This window comes from Fusarium oxysporum, chromosome IV (assembly GCF_013085055.1).
Source record: "Fusarium oxysporum Fo47 chromosome IV, complete sequence".
NCBI lineage: Eukaryota > Fungi > Ascomycota > Sordariomycetes > Hypocreales > Nectriaceae > Fusarium > Fusarium oxysporum.
Window position 1 is genome coordinate 2,544,838 of NC_072843.1, and position 21,816 is coordinate 2,566,653.

The 21,816-nt window shown below is 50.2% G+C and overlaps 4 protein-coding genes across 4 annotated transcripts; 1 reads left to right on the plus strand and 3 right to left on the minus strand.

Annotated features, from left to right (window-relative positions):
- Nucleotides 1-4,569: 4,569 nt before the first annotated feature.
- FOBCDRAFT_272712 (uncharacterized protein) lies at nucleotides 4,570-7,327 on the minus strand (the record flags this gene model as incomplete). The annotated part of the gene is made up of 2 exons (XM_031178955.3): nucleotides 4,570-5,268; nucleotides 5,324-7,327. 2 exons carry the CDS (start codon nucleotides 7,325-7,327, stop codon nucleotides 4,570-4,572), a joined length of 2,703 nt encoding a protein of 900 aa, XP_031044842.3.
- Nucleotides 7,328-9,449: 2,122 nt separating this feature from the next.
- FOBCDRAFT_30196 (uncharacterized protein) lies at nucleotides 9,450-13,874 on the minus strand. The gene is made up of 3 exons (XM_031178953.3): nucleotides 13,442-13,874; nucleotides 10,328-12,915; nucleotides 9,450-10,275 (listed from the first exon to the last, which is right to left on the minus strand). The coding sequence occupies exons 1-3, from the start codon at nucleotides 13,699-13,701 to the stop codon at nucleotides 9,575-9,577; spliced, it is 3,549 nt and encodes a 1,182-aa protein (XP_031044840.2). The 5' UTR covers nucleotides 13,702-13,874; the 3' UTR covers nucleotides 9,450-9,574.
- A 1,684-nt stretch (nucleotides 13,875-15,558) lies between these two features.
- On the plus strand, nucleotides 15,559-17,255 carry FOBCDRAFT_30199 (uncharacterized protein). Its single transcript, XM_031178952.3, has one exon. It carries the CDS (start codon nucleotides 15,631-15,633, stop codon nucleotides 17,173-17,175), a length of 1,545 nt encoding a protein of 514 aa, XP_031044839.1. The 5' UTR covers nucleotides 15,559-15,630; the 3' UTR covers nucleotides 17,176-17,255.
- A 122-nt stretch (nucleotides 17,256-17,377) lies between these two features.
- FOBCDRAFT_132813 (uncharacterized protein) lies at nucleotides 17,378-21,417 on the minus strand (the record flags this gene model as incomplete). The annotated part of the gene is made up of 6 exons (XM_031178951.3): nucleotides 17,378-18,861; nucleotides 19,074-19,103; nucleotides 19,376-19,556; nucleotides 19,610-20,619; nucleotides 20,667-21,267; nucleotides 21,352-21,417. 6 exons carry the CDS (start codon nucleotides 21,415-21,417, stop codon nucleotides 17,378-17,380), a joined length of 3,372 nt encoding a protein of 1,123 aa, XP_031044838.3.
- Between the last annotated feature and the right edge of the window lie 399 nt (nucleotides 21,418-21,816).

Sequence of the window (21,816 nt, forward strand, 5' to 3'; positions counted from 1 at the left end):
TGCCCCATTTCCGTTGCTTCCTGCTAGTCGCTGTCGTTGAAACATAACCCTTTCGTTGCAAATATCAATGAACTCTTCGAATTTTCTTATGATGACTTCTTTTTCTTCCAGTTTCGTCTTCAGCTCACTGATTTCTTTGTCCTTCTTTTCCTCCATTTCTTGCATTTCTTCGCGAGCTTTTGCGATTTCACGCCTCAACTCAGCGCGAATGCGATCTTCAGGGGACTGGTGAGGTTTGCTGTATATAGCTGGTCTGTTCTCTGCTAGTCCTGTGGCAACCTTCTGAGGATTGCGATTGATAGCTGCGCGAGCGTTATATATATCGCGTGGCAGAAGATGACAATCCGGGTTTTCGGTCTGCAATATCTGCAGCGTCTCCGAGACGCCAGCACCTGCTCATTGCAGTTAGTATGGAATCAGTTCCTCTAGTCTGAGTAACTCACCGTTCTCCTTAAGCTGTTTTACCGCAGCAACCATTCGACTGTCCAGTTTCCGGGCAGCTGGGTGGTGGGAAGGGCTCTCGCTTGGTCCATGATTATGCTGAAGATGGGCAGGATCAGGGCGATATCGAATCGTCCACTGGGTACGCTGCTCGATAGCGAAAAAGCCGAATGGGCAATCACATTTGCGGGACGATGTTTTACGTTTGCGACACTCGGGGCTTACACGACTCGGCGGCTTGCCAGCACGATCGCAAACAAAGAGGACCTTCTTCAAGCCAGGCACTGTCTTCTTTGAGCGACCAATGACAATAGCATAGCCGACCGAGGTGCAGTATCTGAGAACAGCCTTCTGGACCGCCTCAAGAGTAGGGTAACTTCCACCCTCTGGCGGAGGGGACATCATTTCGCCCAAAGGCTGGGTTGGAATGTAATTAGGATCAGCAAGCATCTTCATGTCTAGGCCTCCACTCTCCTCCCCATTTGCTTGGGCGTCAATATCCATCGACTCACTCCCATTGGCATCTTGCTTCTGCTGCTGTGGCTGAGTCTGCTGCTGCTGAATGGGCTCTGCAGGAAGAGGTTGTGGCTTTTGTTGCTGCTGAGCTTGCTGTTGCTGTGCCTGTTGAGCCTGCTGCTGCTGTTGGATTTGTTGTTGCTGTGCCTGCTGTTCACGTTGTTGTTCACGCTGTTGATCACGTTGCTTCTGCTGCTTCTGTTGTCGAGGCGCCGGTTGCTGATGTGCTTGAGATCTCGGGGGTTCATGTTGCTGCGGGTGTTGAAGCTGCTGCTGCTCCTGTTGGGGAGTTCGAAGCTGTTGCTGCTGTGGCTGTTGAGAGTGAATCTGCGCTTGCTGCTGATGTTGCTGCTGCTGCTGATGATGTTGTTGTTGTTGTGCATGTTGCTGCTGTTGTGGGTGCACTTGCTGGTGCGCTTGTTGCTGCGGCTGCGGCTGCGGCTGCGGCTGTTGCTGTTGCTGTTGCTGTTGCTGCTGCTGGTGATGATGCTGCTGCTGCTGCTGCTGTTGCAACTGTTGTTGCTGTTGTTGCTGCTGTGCCTGCTGCTGCTGAAGCTGTTGCTGCTGTTGCAATTGCTGCTGTTGCTGCAAATGGTGCTGTTGCTGTTGCTGCTGGAGTTGTTGCTGAAGCTGCTGGTGCGTTTGCTGCTGTTGTTGACTCGACTGCTGGGTCAAGGGAGGAGAAGGCGCTTGAGGCTTGACCTGAACCTGGCCAATCTTGGGAGTTGGCTGAGCCTGTTGAGATTGAGGCCGCTGCTGAGGCGACTGCTGAGCATGGTGCTGATGAAGGGTTTGTCGAGGCTGGGCAAGGGAGTGAGAAGGATGGGTCAAGTGCTGAGGATGCATCTGCTGTTGCTGCTGGGGGTGGTGTAATTGATTTGGCACAACCTGTCCCAGGGTCGGAAACATCATTTGAGAGCGTGACTGCGATAGTCCTCGGGAATTAGACACATCAAGCGGGTTCGGTACCGCACTGGGCATGTGCGAAGTGGAAGAACGCGAGGAGCCATTGGAAAGACTGCCGTTGACATGCGGAGGATTTGAGAAAAGATGCTGGGGATATCCAGTTGGCGTCTGCTGAGGCTGATATGCCTGAGTCTGGTAAGGGGACGCAGAATGAGGCGCGGGAGATTGCTTGTTCTGCTGGCCTGGATGAGGCACTGGAGGATATGGGTTACGGCGAAGACTGGTCTGGGGAAAGTTGAGGCCAGTGTGGTTATTGGATCCTGGACGCAGACTCGACATATCGCCTGGTCAGGCCCGGCAGAAGGGCCGGTTGGTAAACGTGAATGTTTAAACGCGAAACAATTGAGTCTGGAGGACCAGTGAAGTCAATGGGTACGCCGGATGTGTTGTTATCGTTTATCGATCGCGACAAAGTGAGTAAGCAAGACGACGACTTGACGTGACGTGGCGTGACTAGGGGAGTTCAGTCTGGTCGAGTCGAGACTCGGCTGCGTGTTTATCACGAGGCTCTCGATGAGGTTGTCGCGATCCGTCTTGACGCTCCTCCGGCGGGTGTCGTTGTGGCCTCCGTTGCCGAAGCCGAAGGCCGTGACGGTAACCGGTAGCGGTGACGGTCAGAGAGTGACGAGAGATGCTGCCGTGACGTTGATTTCGCCGGGCACGAGGTGCTGATACGGAGCGGAGCGCGGTGGTGTGCGGTGCAGTGTAGTTCAGATTGCGGAGCGTGTGTATGAAGCAAACCCTGGGACCCAGGATCTTTGGGGGTGTGATTAATGAAGCTCTGGACTTGGGGAGGAGGAGGCGTGGTTGCGGGTTATGCAGAGGCGTGCAAAATTATGGGGATGGAAAAGTCTGCCTGCTTGCCTGGCGTGACGATGCCTGGCCTGAGCGAAGGGGGGAGAGAAAATTGGCAGGGGAGGGGCGAAGGGAGAAAGATTTGATAGCAGATTTGGTACGATGACAGAGCAGCAACGCAAGAAAAGATGAAAAGGTGGGAGGGCAAAAGAGCCGAAAGGGTGCAGTGCAGCAGCCAGAGCAAGCAGATGGATAAACACGCCTCTTCTATTGATGCAGCACTGTGTGATTTGGTCTTGTACTGCACTGTCTGTGCCCGACCTCGTTGTCTGAGCCCTCTGAGGTAAGGTTCGTGTGAGCCTGGGCACCTTACTGCGTAGTAGACGGACCGAGTCAAACAACATAAGAGATAGAAAACAACAAGTGGTGAAGGGCGGGTTGTCCATCATCCTCCCTTCTTTCTCTTCGTTGGACTTCAACCAGGCAGCCAGGCGATGTTTCCCAAATTGTGGGGGATCTCTATGGCTGGGGTGGCGTCGCGTGGCGTCGCTGCGTCAGCGAACTAGCCCCTGTAGGTGGAAGTGAATTTGGTGATAATCTGGATCGAAAGCCATTCGTCCCTACGGCAGTCATGATTGCACCGAGAGATTTCAGGTTGATGTAGTGTCTATCATTTCGGCACTTCGAGTCTCGGAGCAATTGCATGAAGTGTTTTACCTTAGGTTGTTTAGGTATCTCTTTCTGCGGCTCTTAAAGGACAAATTATCTTACCCTAGGTAGCCTTGATACTTATTAATTGCTCAGTTTCATACTTGCAGTACTTTCAAATCAACAATAAATTTAGTTCTCGCCATTTCAACTTTGTAACTACCTAGGCTGAGCTGTTTCTTGTTAATTCAGGAAACTCAACACTTCTTATTGTGATTGTGATTCAATTTGCTACCTGATGCAATTTGATTATACTGCAGTAACACCCCTATCAATTCCATCTCATATGTCTAATACATTTACAGGCAGACACCAAATCCCTGGCACCTTATATATATATACCTTTATTTATTCGTATTTCTTCAGTTTCTTTACAGGCTTAGCACGTGACTCGGAGTGCTTTGGGACTGAACCAATCATCAAGACTCTGTCCTACAAGTAGCTTTGCCGAGCATTCCGTTCTCAGTCAGAGGCTTGTTCAAAAACGGGACCAGCAGGCCAAAGATTGACGTGTCGAACCTCAATGCAGTTATAGCGTCACCATCTTTTTTGAATACTGTATTAGTGTTGCCTAGTTTGTATTACTTCAAGATAATTTATGATTACTTATTCTGTGGGATAGAATTAACCTTCAACTTACTAAAAGACTAGACATACGAAACCACAGGGTATTTACATTCTCATATGTCTTAGTATATTTAGGATATTGTATATGTGTTTGTTGCCGAGTACTTAAAATTGCTGATAACATAATTCCATGCCGATTACATATTGACATATAGTCATGTTCTGGTTTGTCTCAAGTGACACTGCATATTGCAGTAGGCACCCAGACGAAATAGATGAAACAACTCCGTGTATTGACATTTGTCAACAGAGTATGGGCATACGCCGTAATGACCATATATTAATATCCGCTGCGTTTGATAACGAGAATGCATTACGCCCGTCATGGTATGTTTCCAAAATGAAGCACTCCGGTGCTCGTGTCCAACCAAAACGCCATGCAAATGTTGTCTATAAACAATGGTAAGGAAAGTCGAGAAAGCAAAACGAATACATCGGCATAAGCCCATTCGTGATTGTCCCCATCAAGGGCCCTCCGCGAGAAGCAACTACCTGTGCAAACCTTGGCATCCAACATCACTCGATCTTGCGTCGCTTGTTCGATCGCTTTACAACGTCTTGTCCCTCTAAAAAGTGACCCTTTTCTATTTGATGTTGACGCAAGTTGTCTGGTCTATTCTTGTACTGACTTGTGCAGCCGGGGTATGGACAGCGGTAGATGGTTGGAGGTTTTGTTGAGTGTTGCAGTTTCATGTGCTTGGCCATACTGCCGCTGAACCATCGAGGATCACCTTCGGGTGTATATCCACACAGTTTGCAACTGCTGTCCGACTTGGTTTTTGCTGCTGGAGCTGGAGAAGGTGGTGAATTTGCGGCCGTTGAAGTTGCCTGTACCGAGTTCGTATCTGCGGGCGTAGGAAGTGGTAACGGGTTCAAAGTGCCAGGATCAATTGTGTTCGGCAGGCATGAGAAGTCCAAAGGTTGCCCTGCATCGAATGGGCCAACCGAGCTAAAATTGAAGTTGTTCGGCGACATGACATTGAAGAATTCATCGATATCATCAAAACCGTCCTGAGTTACTGAGCTGTTTTCAACTGCGTGCTCAGCCATCGGTTGTAACGCGACACCAATAACAGTTTTGATAAGCTCAATGCATTGGCGGTAATAGAGAGCCCGGTAAGAGCCCTCTGCTGTAGCAGTGCAATAAATAGAATCCATCTGTTCTCGAACAAAGCGGATATAGCCGTCGAAGTAAATGTCTGGAGGTAGGTACATCTGCATTGGATTGTTTAGTCTAGTCTTGACCTCCGAGCGTCTGTTTTCCACTCACCTTTCCACACTCCATAAGCTCCAGTTCTAAGCGCCGTGGTAGCATCAACTCCGAGTTGGCGCGACGAGCGATGTTGTTCAGATTATTTGCAAAGGCTTGATAATGAGTATAGAGTTGAAAGTTGTGCTTGAGTATGAGATTTGCAGCCATGGTTTGTGTCGGATCCATATGAGTCCTGTCTAGGCTATTGCAGTGGCCCAAAAAGAGATCAGATGATAGAACTTCCGCGTCGTCTGTCACATGGATGGTGGCATTTTCCAGTTGGTCTAAGAAATACATTGCCAAAAACGCTAGCGAGTCGACACTGGCGTAGATCATGTTTCTGGACTCAATTCCTTTCCCCTTCGAGCCAGGCGAGTGTGACATCAACGATGTCTTGGCTCGAACCAGGTTTACGAGGTCAGCATTGCTCATATCAGCTGGTTTCCACAGAGTTTCGACAATCTGTATATACAGCTGGCGATCTTGCCGTGAAAACAAGGCGCTGTAGGACATCGCTTGAACAAAAAGATCCGAAGATCTCTTTGCGGCGTCTTGCTCGTGAACAATAAGTGAGAAACAGTAGACCAAGTGAACAAAACAGAGGACATTGATGGGAACAGTCGGCTGACGACCTTCGATGATATCCATGAGAGTTTCCAGTCCCTTTGTAGCTATCACTGGAGCCGTAAGACTTCTGAGCTGTATGACAAGGTGGTTCTTGGTGATATGATGAAGCTTGGTCAGAGAATCAGCGACATGCATCTGGAGAGTACTCCATGCCGTGCCGATCAGAGACCGAGGGTTATGATAGGACTCGGCCTTCGGTTGAGGTGGCATGGGATGGAGGGACGGTGGCATCGTGACATTATTGTCGATGAGGGCAATGTTGGCATCAAGGTCGAAAGTAGAGGAAAGGAAAGAGTCATTCAATGCGAGAACGGGCTGGTTGAGGTTCAGAGTATCAGGTTCAGTGGCAGGCAAGGCACCGAGCATGTGGATGTTTGCGGGGAGTTCAGTCGGTTGGGAGTCATAGGACATGCCTGCCTCGTTTTCGAGCGAGTTCCAGCCCTTGGCTGCGGGTGCCTTGTCAGATATGGCGAACGAGTTCGTCCTGAGGAGGCCTCCTGGGCTTCCAAAGCCATTCTCAGGGGAGGTGAAGTCAGAGTTGAAGACTGGTGCACTTGCCCATTGATCAGAGAACGACGAGATGGGGGAGATATTGTAGCTTTCTCTGCTGAAAGTAGTGTCCGTCGTATTTGTGCTCGACGTCGAGTTTGTACTGGCTGTCGAGCGAACCGAGGTGCTAGGTGCGACCTGACCCTTACTACGTCTCTTTTGTTCACGGCGGTACTCCTCTAGACCTGCTGTATGAAGCTGAAGGGTGGGCCGTACAGAATTTGTGTTGCAGCCGGGGTCGATGAGGTTTACAGGGACAACAGTGCCTGGCGGCAGCATGAAATCGAGGGGGTCGCTGATGGTTGCATCTGATTCGAGCTCAGCGGGGTGAGCAGGCAGAGTCTGTGCCTGGGTCTGTGTAGGCAGCGATGAGATGTAAGGTGTGAGCATGGGGACCGGGCTGATCTCTGCCTCGTTCTCATTTTCGTTCTCATTCTCCAATATGGGCTGTAAAACTATACCGCTGGAGCCAATCTCATGAATCTCATTCGTAGGTAGCTCGAGCTCACTTGGTGCCACGGCGAGATCATAACTGGGTGGTGCCTCAGATTCACCAATGTCACTGTCGAGGTCAAGATCCTCCAGGGCTGAGCTCTTAGGTTTGTGACCCAGGGAGCTGAAGAAGCTCTTCGCCATGGACAGTATCTTCTTTCTTCGTGATGGGTGACCCAGGCATCGCTTGCACTTAGAATCGTTGAATCGTTCGGATTTCCCACATCCGTAACACCAATACTCACTCGAGGAGAGCCAGCTACACGAGTATAGATGCTGGAGCATGAGCTCGTGGTTGGCAAATCGCTTGCGGCAGCGCAGCATAGGGCATTCCAGCTTCTCTTGGGGGGTCATTCTGTCGCACTCATTTCGTTTGACTGCAGTCCAGACGATGAATCGATGAAGAGCGCAGTCGTCGCTCGAAGTACCACGGGTCCTATTGCACCAATGAGTCGGGGAGGACTTGTCGAGATGAATGAAAGGGAAAATCGTCTCTTACACACAAGATTTTAGTGATGCCTCATTGTCTTCTGATGCGATTGAGGAGACGGAGGATGATGATGTGGATTCAGTGCTTGATCGCCGAAGACTTATACGATGACTGGGGCTTCGAGTGAGCCGGCGTAGGGCTGAAGGTCCCGAGCCAGAGTTTGTCCCATCCAGGGACAAACGTTTTTTTGACTCCATTTTGAGAGTCAGCAGAAAAGCTTTGTATTCGACTCCCAGGCCCTGTAAGCAAAGCTTGTACTGCAAAGTTGAACTTGTTGGGCTGTCGCAAATACAAAGCGATCCAAGTAAGACCAAGCAGGCACTCCAAGGATGGCGAAAGAGGCGAGAGATTGCAATAGTATCAGCCTCCCCAAATAAAGAGACAATCAGAAGTATACGCCACCCATAGTCGATATAGATTGTTTTGGGGTTTATCACCGCTGGAAGATGAGTTCAACGGCTGGGGAGGCAGCTCGCGAGGATGCTGTCCTAGGGCGAATAAGACAAGAGTGTGTAGGACTCAAGGCCTGGACTAGGACTTGGAGCTTAGTTAGAGCTTAAGCTTGCGGCTCGGTGGAAGTGGAGGGAGGTGGATCAAAGGTGTTGGGTTGTATTCATCCAATGCAAGCGACGCAGGTAGTCAAGTCAGTATGCGTCCGTGGGACCCGAGCCTGGGGATGGGATGGGGGATCTGCTGTTGCACCGCACGCTGGAAAGATGAACAGAGTTGCCTTGTAGCGAAAGATCTTGTTCAGGGCAGTGCCTAAGAAGGTGGATAAGCTCCGTCATCTGGTAAGGCTTTTTTGAATTCGATGAGACGATGAGGGATGAACAAGTAGTTGTTAGTCTTCAGTACTCCTGTACATCAAAGAAAATACTAGAGCAAAATCAGCCTCGCACAGCTCACTCAGAATGGAATTGCAGCACAAACCATCCCCCGCCCGTCTACACGCGGGGGTGCCCCCGGCAATGAAACTTGCTTCTTTCATCCAATACAATTGCATCGTCATCCCTGTTGTTTAGTTCAAGTGGCTTGGGAAGAAGCAGGGTAGGCAACAAGGCGGACACAGCTCTGGCCCCCGTAAACTGACTGCAAGTCGGCTTCAGAGAATGCCTGGGAGGATGCTGGGCTGAGCTGAGCTGAGCTAATAAGCCATAACTCCCGACGTGCCGGGAGACCTTGGAAACTGTGGTCTCGATATAGTGAAAGCGTGTTCGGTATTGGATATTGGTTCCTTTTACTTTGGCAGTGTCAAGTTCTTACTACCTAACGGTAATAGTTGAGTATCGTTGTTACGCCAGACATTGCTGGAGGAGACTGGCGAGAGTGGAAGGCTGTTTTAGTCACATACAAAGTCTCCGCTGCGTGGTTGCGTCACACCGAAACGTCCTAAAGATTTCGGTCGTTCTTTCTTGTTCAACCCGTCGCAGAATCAGACCATTCACAAGCTAAGGTACCTTGGTAAATCAGGTGAATGCAACAAACAGTATACCAAGTCATAGGAAATTTGGAGGATAATCGCCGGCTTTATCTTATAGCAAGAGCCCGGTTTCCCTGCATACCTTATGCTGCAGGGTAGGCTAATCCTGTCGTCTTGGCATCGACACCCAGCGCCTTGCTCAACGCTCAACCTTTTCAATCTCGACGCTGTATCAACTGTCCATGGAACTCCCTCTGCCTGTGTTCCTTGCAAGGGTCTGCACGAAGCCCATGGATGTTTGTCTTTGAGTGCTCGGAGCTACGTATCAACTTGACTACAACGTGTAGTAGCTAGTCCTGAGCTTTCTGACCATCCATCCAGAACCAAACCGGGCCCATGCAGGAACGCTCAGATTCCTTGTCCTGAGCCAAGAATGCCACTGGCTTGCCTGCTTGCATAAGGCTGACCAACCTGACCATCACGGGCCTCGTCATGTAGACACCCATCACCAGTTGTGTAACCAACCACTAACGGAATACCACCCCATCCTGACATAGAAAAGATGCTTGACCCGTCTAATAGATATATTCAATGGCTTTCTTGTTGTTACAAAGGCAGTTGACAAAAGAACAAAGGAGCTCGCTGATTACTCCCGTCAGGCTATGATGTATGACTAAAATATACACAATTTCTATACTCCCCGTGATCGAACATCATCACCAGTCGATCTGCCAGGTTTGCTCTTCTTCTCCATAACTCCCTTCAGTACTCTTAGTTTTTCCTCTGTGACTCGAATCGCTTCTTCCACCTCTTTTTCACCCATTCGAGTTGCGCGCAAGTTCTCTTCGACTGTCTTTGGTTCCATTGCCCTCTTGCGTGCCCCGACGTTGTCGCTTTGCAGACGGTCCATCCCGACACGTTCCTCCAACCAATCCCAGAGCTCACTGTCTTCTCTTCGCCACATCTCCTCATAAGCAGCAATCCTGTCCGGTCGGTAGACGCCCCCAATTTCGCGACCGTAGGAAGCATTTCGACTAGGAGTGAAACCGAATCCAAACCACGTGGCAACCAACAACCCTACCAGAAGTCCATACATGACATTTCCAGTGAGAAGAGGTTGAACAATGTCTCCAATTGGCTCCAGGATTCCTCGTACAGGCTCCAGAACACCCCAACTTGTCTGAGCAGGCCGCTTGGGCGCAACGCTGGTCTCGACAACACCAGTATTTGACTGCGAAAGCTTGGCCTTCTTGCCTTTCCTCTTGCCTCCCTTAAGTGCTGGGGCTACCGGCGTTGCTCCTCCTGGTTTGGATGATACTGCTGCCTTGATAGCTGCAAACAGGTCTTTTCCGTATGTAGTCTGGCCATCAGTTGCACCTTTCTCGATAGGTCCTGGACCATGTTAGCATCGAATCTGGTTAATATAAAGAGTTGTTGCAATTACCTTTCAGCCAACTCTTGCCGGACCACTCAATTGTACAGTTCATCTGCACTCTAGTGGCGTTGTTTTCGGCCCACGAGAGGCAGTACCTGGTTTTGACCGCGAACACATTGCCACTCGGCACGTCTGGTGTCTGGGTTGAGCAGGTAAGGTTGACCGACTTCTCGAGATCTAGAGTCTCTAATGTCTCCGAGGTAATAGTCTTAGTCTGTTTTGGTCCAATCGAGCCGTAGAGTGGTTTGATGTACGAGAATGTTCGTGTTCTGTTGTCCAGTGTAAGGCCCTTCTTGTCCTCCATTTGCAGCTCTAAGCACTTCTGCTCTCCCGATAGCCAGTTCGACATGAATGTAACTGAAGCTGGGCCAAACATGAGATTGTACACCTTGCCAAGTGGTGCCGGAATAATATCGTCGCCAACCACTCTGTCGTAATGTGATGCCGTGTCACCGCATTCAGTGGGTGCATGAGCAGCTGGGCCTGGGAAGTCCGCGGAGCCTCCAGCAGGGGGCGGTGACTCTTCAGATGCCGGCCCACTTGGGAGCGCTGCTCCTGATGCTTTCCTGGAGGCAGCCTTCTCACCATCAGCATCTGCTCCGTTGGTTTTAGTTTCGGCAGCTATGCTAGCATTGTGCATCTCCTCGTGGACATCCTCATCGTAGTACTCCTCTTCATCATCACTCTCGTCATCTGTCTCTGAGCCCTCGCGAGTCTCATCCTCCACGGGAGGCTCAGCATCAACCTTTTCCGTTTTGTCGCCACCGGTGCCCTCAAGTCTCACACCATTTAGCGTGCTTTTGAGTGTAGGGTGACCAAGTTTCCATATATTCACGATCAGATCGTATGTAGCATCCCGGCTTGTGAAACTGGCAAAAATGTGCTTGGCATGCAGTGTTGAAATCATCAGGCCGTTCTTGAAGAGCAGTGCAGTGCTTCTTTTCTCGACAGATACAATCTCATCGAAGCTCATAACAAGTGTTGTTGTCCAACCAAAAATGTTGCTGCTGAAGCAGAGATGACCCTCTGAGACATAAAGGCGGCCGTGCGCGAGAATCTCTCTCTGCAAGGCGCAACTGTAGTCTTCGATGAGATAGTCATCATCTGGCACACTCTTAAACAAATCGTGAAAATCGCGATTTCTTTTCTTACTGGCAATAGCGAATCCTGTAAGCTTGGGTGCGCTCAGATTTGGATGCGCTAGTGAGCTATTGGCAGCTGCAATCGCAGCTCCTATGGTGGTTCCAGTCGTGACAGAGCTTCCACGCTTCCTGTGGCTCTGTTTGAGAGCACTTCGGAGACTGGATGTTCTTTGCACGCCGTTCTCTTTGTTCGTAAACTCCGGAGGGGGAGGCGTGCGTTCACGGCTCACGGGTTCATAGAGTGAGCGTGGGCGACTGGAAGACTCCTCTGGAATAAACTCCACAGGACTCACTGGAGAATCGACGGGGGCAGATTCAGACCGAGCACGCGTGTCAGACACATCGGGGAACCTGGCGTTGATTGGAGATGCGACAAGGCTGGGAGCTTCGGCAAGCCCAAGCTGACTGAGACTCAGCTCACCAGCACCAATGGTCGACACTGCGGACTTTCTGTTTTCCTTCTTGTCCGCCATTTGCGCAGCTGGGGCAGGTTCGGCGTTGTCTTGGGTATCGTCGGGTTCGGGCGTTTCCTGTATGTTGGGAGTCACGCTTCGAGACTTGTTTCCGCCAATATTCAGACTGGTGTTGCTGAAAGAATTGGCAGCGCTCTGGGCAGCTGAAATCATAGACGAGAAGAAGCCGCCTGAAGGGTTCTGGTTCGCCGTAGGCGTTGGTTCACCACTCTCTTGGGTTGGTGTCAAGGGAGCGGATACAATGTTAGAGAGTTTGCTGGGGCCGATGTTTTGTGAATTCGATCGACTCCTCCTGTTCGCACTCATGTTCTGAGAGGAAGGACGGCCATTTGTACCCGAATTGTTCCCTGGACTACTCCAGAAGGACCTCCTGTCGGGAGACGACTGGCCGGATTTGTTGGCGAACTCAGTAGGTGTAGGTGGAGTGTTTACTATAACCGGGGCAGGTTTGTCACCGCTTGGAGGAGTTCGAGGCGGGATATTCGTGTCAACCTTGGGCTGTACCCTCGTTCGTCTTTCGGGCGAAGCAACCTTAGCTACAGCTGGTGGCTCGAGAACCGGTAAGTCTTGATCAGTATCAGGATCCACCAAGATGGTGGGCTGTTGTTCGTCGCGAGTCTCAGACGATGGCTGGGGCTCGCTTGCTGGGCGACGCTCTGGACTCGAGTTATTCCCAGAGCTCTTCTTGGGCTTGAATATACCCTTGAGTCTACCAGCAGGTGATGGCGAACGACGAGCGGAACTTTGGGGAGGGAGCAAGCCCGTCTTACTCCGGCCGATCCGGGGGTCTTTTGAATCGATGGAGTCTGTTCGCGATGCTGGGAACGTTGACGATTTTGAAGCACTACTGTTGGATTCGACGTCTGAAAGCGAAGGCTGTGATTCTGGTTGATACTTCGCCTGTACAATGGAAGAGTTTGTCGTTAGGTGGCCTATTTGAGAAGGATGAGTCGAGAAAGGCGGCGGGTGTCGAGAGTTGGATCTAAAGAGTGACGACGGCTCCAGTTAGATTGATCAAATGCAGTAGAGCACAGACGGTAACACCGATAAGTGGAGTTTGCTAGGGAAGTGGACACAGGGAAGACGGCAGATGTGCCAAGCCTGCTGGGCACGAGAATAACCAGAAACAAAACAAAGCAAGAAGATAGCGACGTTGTAAGAGAGGTAACTGGGAAGCATGTAATGACAAACAATCGAGTTGAAGCTTGTCAGCGCGAGTATGGACGATCATAGCGCCGTGTGGAGCTTTGATCTACCATCCATCTCTTAGTGCAATAAGTTACGTAGAATGGTTTGTCTCTCCTCTTGGTGCCACTTAAGCATGGATGTCGCAGATACTGACCGAAGGGGTCTCAGCCTCGCTGCTGTTCCCACGCAACAAGACTGGCAAAAACAGCATGGAGACCGACGATCATTGCCACGAAGAATCCAGTTGATGACGGTAGGGGAAAAGCAGAAGCGAAACAAAAACAGAACAGAGAGAGACAAGGAAATTTAATAAAACTCACGATTCGTCCCCATCGGACTCATAGGAGCGATGACTCTGGCTTGTTCCTTCATCCTCATCTCCTGCAATGTGCCCAGAGCGTGTGCCGTCGCTTTCTAAGGTTTCCCGGCTCGACTGTGAATGTGCAAAGACGCTAGCATCGTCATAGGACAGCCCTGGCTGTTCTCGGTCTTGTTTTCTTCGAAGCCGCTTGGAGGATATTGACTTTGGCAGCAGCTTGTTCAGCCCAGTGTTGCTGCTGTTGTCCAAAGTCGTTGACATCGTTGCAGTCGCAGTCGCCGCGTACCGCAGCCTCCTGCTGTCGAAGGACGAATAGGATATGAGGGATCAAGCCGGAATCGCTCGTTGTTGCGTGCTTGGGAGGTGTTGGAGTGGATGTGCTCGATGTAGCGGCTGCCTTGAGGAACGCTGGTCGTGGTTGACAGAACTCGTAAGGGTTTTCGTATGACAAACTTGGGTTATCTATTTTCAATATTCGAAAAAGGTTGAAGGATACGGACTCGGAAGTATTGAGGTCTTGTCGTGGAAAGCTGGATGGCGATCGAGCCAAGGATAAGAGAGTTGACGTCGTTGGTTTGTTTTAGCCCAAATGGTTTAACTATATGACGGGCCAGACTACGAGGTCTTGGACTACGCCAAGTCGGGTCAAGTCTTGTTCGATTTGGTTTCTGTGGAATTCCTCTCTCGATTGGGTGGTATCCAACTTCAACCGCATGCGTGGTTTCCAAACTGTGTCTGAGTGGGTGCGTGTTGCATTTAACCAAGCCTGTGGCTTTTATCAATAAAGGGTGACTTCAGGGGATGTGAATTAGCTCGCAAGCCCGTAGGTATTTCGGTTGGTGTAGGCATATTAGAGTCCGAATCAACCAGCCAACCACCGAAACCAACTGGAAGCTCTAAACTTAACCGATGAACCCGCGTACATATCCCTGTGAAGTGGGCCAGTGAGGGCGCCAATGATGATATCCGTGGATGCTTAGCTGGTGGGACCAGTCAGACTTGATCCCTGCTGAAGCTCTGGCCAAACAATGGGGTTTTGTTTGAAGTTGGTGGAAGAGCTGGGTGAGACTCTGTGGCGTAGTAACATCTACCTTACACATCTGCACAAGGCAGGTACGAAGTTCGCTATACGAGAATGATGAAAGGAACAGAGTGTTTATTTAGTCAGGATTTAAGTCGCAGTGGATATCTCAGCCATATGTGTGAGAAGGGAAAGAAGCGGCAAGGACAAAAGCCAGAAGGGCTTCTATGAAAAAGAGTTATATTAATTCGTGAATATCTATTATCCTCTGGTGGAGTAGACTGGACTCGTTCACGATCCAATACCACCAATGTTTATGCATTGGTTTGAACCTCGGGGTTACAAGTTTCTAATCTGCTTACCAACATAGAGAGAAAGCTCAAAGTCATAATATATGTCTAAGAATGACATTATTTGTCGGGGGAACTTGTGATTTTATTATATAAAATTTCGTATTGTTCTTAGTTCGTACCTTACTATGCTTTCGGGTAAAAGGACGAGGCCAAGGCCATGACAGATGCACATCATAAATCAGGCATCTTTACCAAGGAAACTGCTTATACGCAAAAAGGTTACAGTACATATTGAAATACATTACACTAGTACTTTATCTTCTTATATAATCCGCTGTCATTCTCCACATGTGAGTCAGTGTCGTCATGAAATTCCCGATCACTTTCTGCGTGCCTGGGCGTCTAGCAGGCAATTAATCTTAACCCCGCCAAAAGCTAAATTGTGCTAGACACTGCTTGGGCTATGTTGCTGCTGGTATGAGCGACTGATTGCGTCAAGAGGAAAGCAAGACTTCCATATTATTCCATCTGGCCTTTGACCTAGGTGTAGATGCCTTCTTGGTAGTAAGATCTCGTGTAACTAGACCCTCAAAATGCCGTAGACAACCTATGAGCCATGTATTTATATAAGCTTGAGTGTCGCTCTCCCATCCGTCAGGGTCCTCGCCAACTTGGAATACCTAGGTAGAGACTACATATCTGGGCCCGGAGCCACTCAAACGCCATCACCAGTGGTCTTGTGCCTCCCCACATTTGACCTCATCACGTTACGATAACAACCCAACCTACTACCGACAACTCAATAACGAATTCAAAAGATTAAACAGCACACCAAGGACAAACCAAGCTCTCTTGAAACTAACTACCTATGGAACAATGGACTCATCCCCGCTTGTAAAAGCACACGATCATGTGCGCGCCGCGAGTGTCGCTCACCACTCCTCCGACAGCACAGTCGCAATCACGGAACATACTCAGGCTGCTGGCGAGTTCGCCAACGCTGCCAGGTCGACCTCCAGCATCGAAGCTCTGCGAACACTGAAGCTCCTAGAACAACACCATCGCAGGATCGCCGAGATCTTAAACCGACCGACCGAACCCACCTCCCAGGCCAGCGATGCCGATCACAACGAGAAGGATTCGTCAACCAAAGCGAATCTCCCCACACAAGATGCGGACGACAAGAAGGAAAACAAGAAGGACTCTACGGCGTCAAAGAAACTGTCCCCTCCCACCCAGCGCAGATATGCTCCCCGGGAGATGTCCTCTTCTATCGCCAGTAACTTGGCTACCGCTCGTGGCATCCGATCAAAGTACAGAGGCCAACCTCTCGCGCCTAGCGTTTCCAATGACCAAGCTCCCGGAAATCTAGACGCAGCCTCGCACCCTCGCGGAACTAAGGCCAAGATGCAGACTATCATCGATCACCAGCCTGGCAAACCGACGTGGGTACCACCTGTTCCTGCAACCACACGATCCGATAGTTATGGTAAAGCCTCATCGTCCCCACGCACCGATACAACTTCCTCTGCGGCAACCAGTGATGACGGAGGATATACTCGGTTCTACAACACCTTTGGGAGTCTCATCAATAAGATCTCAGCACCTTTGGCATTTGCTGGTCTGCCACTGATCCAAGAGGAATCCACCATTCCAGAAACACCTGACTCCCCAGAAATGTCTCCCAGTCCCAAACGTAGTCACCTTAAGGCGTCCCCGTCCAAGGTCTTAGAACCAGACCTTAGCAAGATCTACTCCAAGGCAACCATGCAGGCTCTTGTTAGAGAAGGGCACGGAGCTAACGATTCTTTCTACGTTGTACCCACTACTGGCCACACTATGTCTTATGCAAATATTCTCAGCTTTGCCGAGAAGGAAAAGAGAAGACTCGGGGCATCGTCCCACAGTGATCTTCTCGATGTTCCTGATGAAGATGACGATGACTTTGTGGATGCCCGAGAAGCACCCCCGCTGTCGCCCGGAGCCAAGCGTCGTATTGGCCGTGCCCGCACTGACAAGGACTTCAACAACATCATCGAAGAGCTATACACTGAAAATAAATCTCTCAAGGACACGCTAGATAAGCTTACCAAGCGGCTCCACGCCTTTGAAGCCAGTGCTCAGAATTCCGCAATGGCTCTTGCTGAGAGTTACCGTCTCATGCGCCCTGGATCGCCCACTGCTTCACCACATACCAGCAAAGTTGCCGATGAATCCCTACGACGCAAGAACCAAGAGTTGGAAGAACAGCTAACCGCAGCCGTCAAACAGATGGAGCGACTGGAAAAGGACAACCGAAAGATGCAAAAGGTTTTGGACAAGTATCGTGAGAAGTGGGAGACATTGAAGGCTGGGGCGAAAGCTCGGAGAGAGGCCCAAGGAACGAGTGAGAGCGTGGATGATGCATCGACAGCTGGGTAACAAAGGGATCACAAGTCTTTTTGATATTCTGTAAAATCTACAGGAGTTTGGATCAGCAGAGTCTTGTCCATAGGCAATGGATTGACAATGCTGGCGACCCGCATTGTCGTTTTATCACATTACAGTCGCTGAAATGTGTGTATCAGCCTCCTGCAGATGCATGTGAAATTCACCCATGGATCTACTTGGCCCCCATGGCCTATTAATTCCACCAGAAGCTTACACTGAAGCTCACGCTTAGACTTCTCACATAATGCCACCATCCGATAGGAATAACCAGTGTGTCTCCTGGTTTAAGGATACACTCCCAATACTCGATACCTTCGAGCTGTTTCCTCATCTTTTGGACATCTTCGTCATTCATATCTTTGGGTTTCTCATCCCATTCTTCGAGCACCCCCACATCCAATCCACTCGTATTGCTCATATCAACACCATGCTCAGATGCCCGCGGCCGCATCGCATGTGTTGCGCGAGGGGGATACAGACGGATATATTTTGTTCCAACGACCTGGCAGAGCAGGTTATGATAGCCATCGGTGTGAAGAGGCGTGATAGTGCGCGCTGGGCCGAACCAGGCGTTGAGCTGGGGCATGTCAACCGGCGGCTGATTTAGAGACGGAGTTGTTGGATGAGGTGGGACGTCGACCCAGCAGAAGTCCGGGATGGATATGTCGTTACGAAGAGAAGGGATCTGCTGGAAGAGGTTATGCTGGGCGAGATAGCCAATGCTCTCTGTTTCTCCTGTAACATAACGAGCAAGAAATTCGCGGAACTGGATAAGTTCTTGTCCCCAACCCTCATCAACATAACTTCTACCGATTTCAACCGGTACCAGACGTCTCCCTCCAAAGGTCTGGGAGAGGAGATACTCGGGATCCTTCCAGGGGCGGTCTGTGAGAGCAGGCCACTCTGCAATTAAATCTGTGAAGATAACAGGCCGAGGCTCTCCGTTGTTGCTATTCATGTAGTCTTCAAACTGCGGCATTGCCCAGCCGGAGTGTCGAGGACATTCCCTCGTAGGTGAGAGCCTCGGTTGTCCGTAAGGCTGGTAGTTGGAAAAGCATTGCGTCGAAGTGTCATATCTTTGACGCTTTGTTGGCCTCTCATGCTCCCCATTCGCCGTCCAGGCTACTTCAAGCATCCGTATCGTCTCCTCAAGCCATTGTTGTCGTCCACCACCACCAGCCGTGATGAGTGCTCTGTCAAGCTTCTCAACGACAAGATCTAGAAGCTTATCTGGGACAATGCTATCAATTGTGAGTGGTTGCACAATGAGGCTAAAAGAGTCAAGGATGCAAGCGTCAGTATATATCTGACGCCATATGACAGGGAGGAGATCGTAACGGTAGGCGTAAAACTTGGATGACGAGATGGAGATCAAGTCTGCTATTCTTATTTTGAGAAGATCCTGATTGATGTTGACGATACTCTTATTCGACGTCAAATCATTGTGGATTGTGATCAACGTATGAGCCTGTCGTGCAAGAAGTCGAACCATGGCATCTGCTGTGGGATCTGTATGCGCAGCGTGATCTGTCGATTTCCCTAAAAGTCTCTCAGAAACCCCTTCGGACCCTCCAGGTCCTGAAGAGCCTGCATTTGTCGTTCTCGGCTGAGCGTCTGGTGCCTTAACGAGCTCTTGAGTTATCTCGAAATACCTGACGAGAATTTTCCCATATGCCGCTGACGACATGTTCCAGGAAAGATGTAATTAACAATGAGATTTAAATCAGCCTAGTCGAAAGGCAATGTTGTTTCAAGACGCTTGTCATCTGCCAGGACTCAAGTGTTGTGATCAATAACAGTGTAAAAGCACGGATTGAGACATCACCGCTTAACCGTGAAATTGGTCGTACTAAGCATCCAATGAGATACAGTAAGGTGTCTTCACACACAATGTTCGTCAACATGATCTACTAGAGCATCTTGATCAAGTAATTAACATCGAGCCCAGCGTCTATTTTTGTATAGTGAACTATTCCAGCAATTTCCGCCCATACTCTGTTTATAAAGCCACACACTGAACGATCAAAGCGCTGCTCATGATTCAAGTCGTCATGAGTGGATTTCATTATTTCTTTTACAGATTACACGCGTATATCTTAGCTCGTCCATACTCCCACGACACCATCTCGTCTGCCTTCAACAAGATATCCATCTCTTACACGTACACGCTCCACGATGGCGGGAGTCTTACCGTCTTCAGCGGCCGTGATGCCGGCGCCGCATTCCCATTGTCGTCCCTCCACCTTATCGTACACCTTGACAACGTCCTCACCAGCAGCACTGACGATTCTTCGGGCGTCAAACATCATGTCTGTGATTGGATTGTCGTATGCATATGCGTCGTAAATAGACCCTGTTCTAAGGTCCCAAATCTGTGGTCACAGTTAGTAACAGTGTACTTGAAGAATACAAGAGGGCAACGTACTCTGATGCTTCGATCTACACTTCCTGTCACCAGATGCACATCGTCGAATTGGAGACACGTAACTGCACCTGTGTGACCAACAAGACTGCGATGGACCTGGCCGCTTCGAAGATCCCAAAGTCGCACCATGCCGTCTGCGGTACCACAAGCAAGTGCCGTCTCAAAGACCTGCAATGCACCCACGAAGTCGGCTGAACTGCTCTGAGACCGCCCCGTAGGTCGCCACCCGCTGTCTGTAGTCGTCATACTCGCTGCTGCCGCCCACATAACGTCTAATGTTTGCACGCAACGCCCCTTTTCAAGATCCCAATGGCGAATCGTCTTGTCTGCAGAACCGGAAACCATAACATCACCCCTGAAGTGAAGGGCTGTGATCTCGTCGACATGTGATTCCAACGTGTACAGAGGGCAATCAGCCATGCTACCATGTGGGGGTTCAAGGTGGTTATCCGTTCCAAAAGCGATAGCATCCTCATCGTCGTCTTTTCCCAAGCCGCCGTGAGGGTCGTAGTGCGCCTTACTGAGGTCCCAGAGTCGAATGGTCGCATCCATAGAGCCCGTTGCGAGAATGTTATCCTCAACCTGTAAGGCGCGTACCGAAGCAGTGTGTCCTTCCAAATAACCCATGCATCTACCAGCGTTGAGATCCCAAACGCGAACTGTATCATCCAGCGCAGCAGTAACCATAGTACCAAAAGGGGCGTCAAAATCAATAGCTGTAATCGTGTCCTTGTGTGCTCGGAGCTCGCGAATGGCTGTGCCAGGCTCGAAATGCTCGTGCAGAATGGGCATTGACTTCTTACGATGGACCTTTTTCGTTTTCCGGGGCGTGCTACCTGCTTCTGAGGAGGGAATCTTATCATAAACTGACTGGGACATGAACTCTTGATCGTGGTCATCGGCATCGCCAACCAGATCTTGCTCGTCCTGGGTTCGTGTGTTTCGTGCGATTTCCTCCGCCTCATCAACCAGCGCCTGCGCCTCATCAACTCGGATTTCCATCTCGGAAACTTGTCAAGTCAGTAGAGTCTTGTTACGTATTTGGCACATCACATACTGTCGTGCTCCAGCATAGCTTCATCCTGTTCCAACCCAGCGAGCCTGTCCAGAATAATTCTTCGCATGCCGTGGAGATTGGCGATTTTGTTATCGATTTCTCGAATCTCGTAGCTCGCCATGCTCTTACGAGTACCCAACAGCCCAAACTCATGCATCATGGCAGCCTTTTCTTTTTTTAATTGAGTCAATTTTTTGGGGCTTCCTGGGGTCCCATCTGAATCTTCCAGCATCTTGCGACCGCGGGTGACTCGTCGCTGGAACTTTTTGCCCTCGTCAGTCAGCTCGGGGAAGCTGGCCTGGAAACCCTGAAACAGCGAGTAAGGATTATCATGCTCAGGAATATTGGCAAGCAGTTCATCGGGAAGGTATGTCAAAGCGCGATGCTGGATTTCGTGCGTTGAAAGTCTGGAGCGCATGAGGTCGGTTGGGGTTGTCCTGGCCATCGCGAACATGCTTCGCTGGACCGTCGGCCGCTTCATTTGTTTGTGCACCTCGGCCATCGCGGTTTGGTAATGATGAGCCGTGGCTTCGGCATTGGGACCGATCAAATGAGTAGCTGTAGTTGTGACCTTTCGACTGAAAGCCTCGAGTCCGCGCGTCTACCCAAGAAACAAAGCATTGAGGTTAGCTATGTGCGGTCCGTATGACAAGAGACAATGGAACTCGAGTAGGTATCTACACACCGACACAATAGACTGGTCGTCATCTCCGCCTTCGTCGAAGCCATAGTGAGTCTCTTGGTTCGCCATGGCCTAGCTCCTGGCGGAGGTGCAGAAGCTCAAGAGAATCGGAGGGCCTTGGAGCGATTGGATTGAGGTGGAAGATTGACGCTGAGGCTTCGCACAAGGAAGAATCAAAAGATTTGGTAGCTCACGAGGAGTTTATCATGACGCGCGCCGGGATAACCTTGGTTATTGAGGTGGAGGGCAAAAAAGACCCGAACGGGCTTGGATTTGGGCTTGGGAGGCTTCTGATCCGAGACGCTAATGTGGGCAAGAGCGGGATTGGATGGCATCCCTCTGTAATTGGCTCATGCGACACATTCTGCCACAGCGCTGGAACTGCTGGAATGATCGCTGGGGACTGCGAGGATAGTGGCGCACAGGTGAAGCTGTGCCCTGTAAGGTGTTTTAATGCCCTCCCGGTGA

Excerpts from the sequence above, each read along its gene's own strand:
- FOBCDRAFT_30196 (XM_031178953.3), bottom strand. The coding sequence starts at position 13,701 with ATGTCAACGACTTTGGACAACAGCAGCAACACTGGGCTGAACAAGCTG. Across the intron at positions 12,916-13,441 it reads GAGTCCGATGGGGACGAATC|ATCCAACTCTCGACACCCGC; the intron begins GTGAGTTTTATT and ends GTCACTCTTTAG. Across the intron at positions 10,276-10,327 it reads CGGCAAGAGTTGGCTGAAAG|GACCTATCGAGAAAGGTGCA; the intron begins GTAATTGCAACA and ends AACATGGTCCAG.
- FOBCDRAFT_30199 (XM_031178952.3), top strand. The coding sequence starts at position 15,631 with ATGGACTCATCCCCGCTTGTAAAAGCACACGATCATGTGCGCGCCGCG.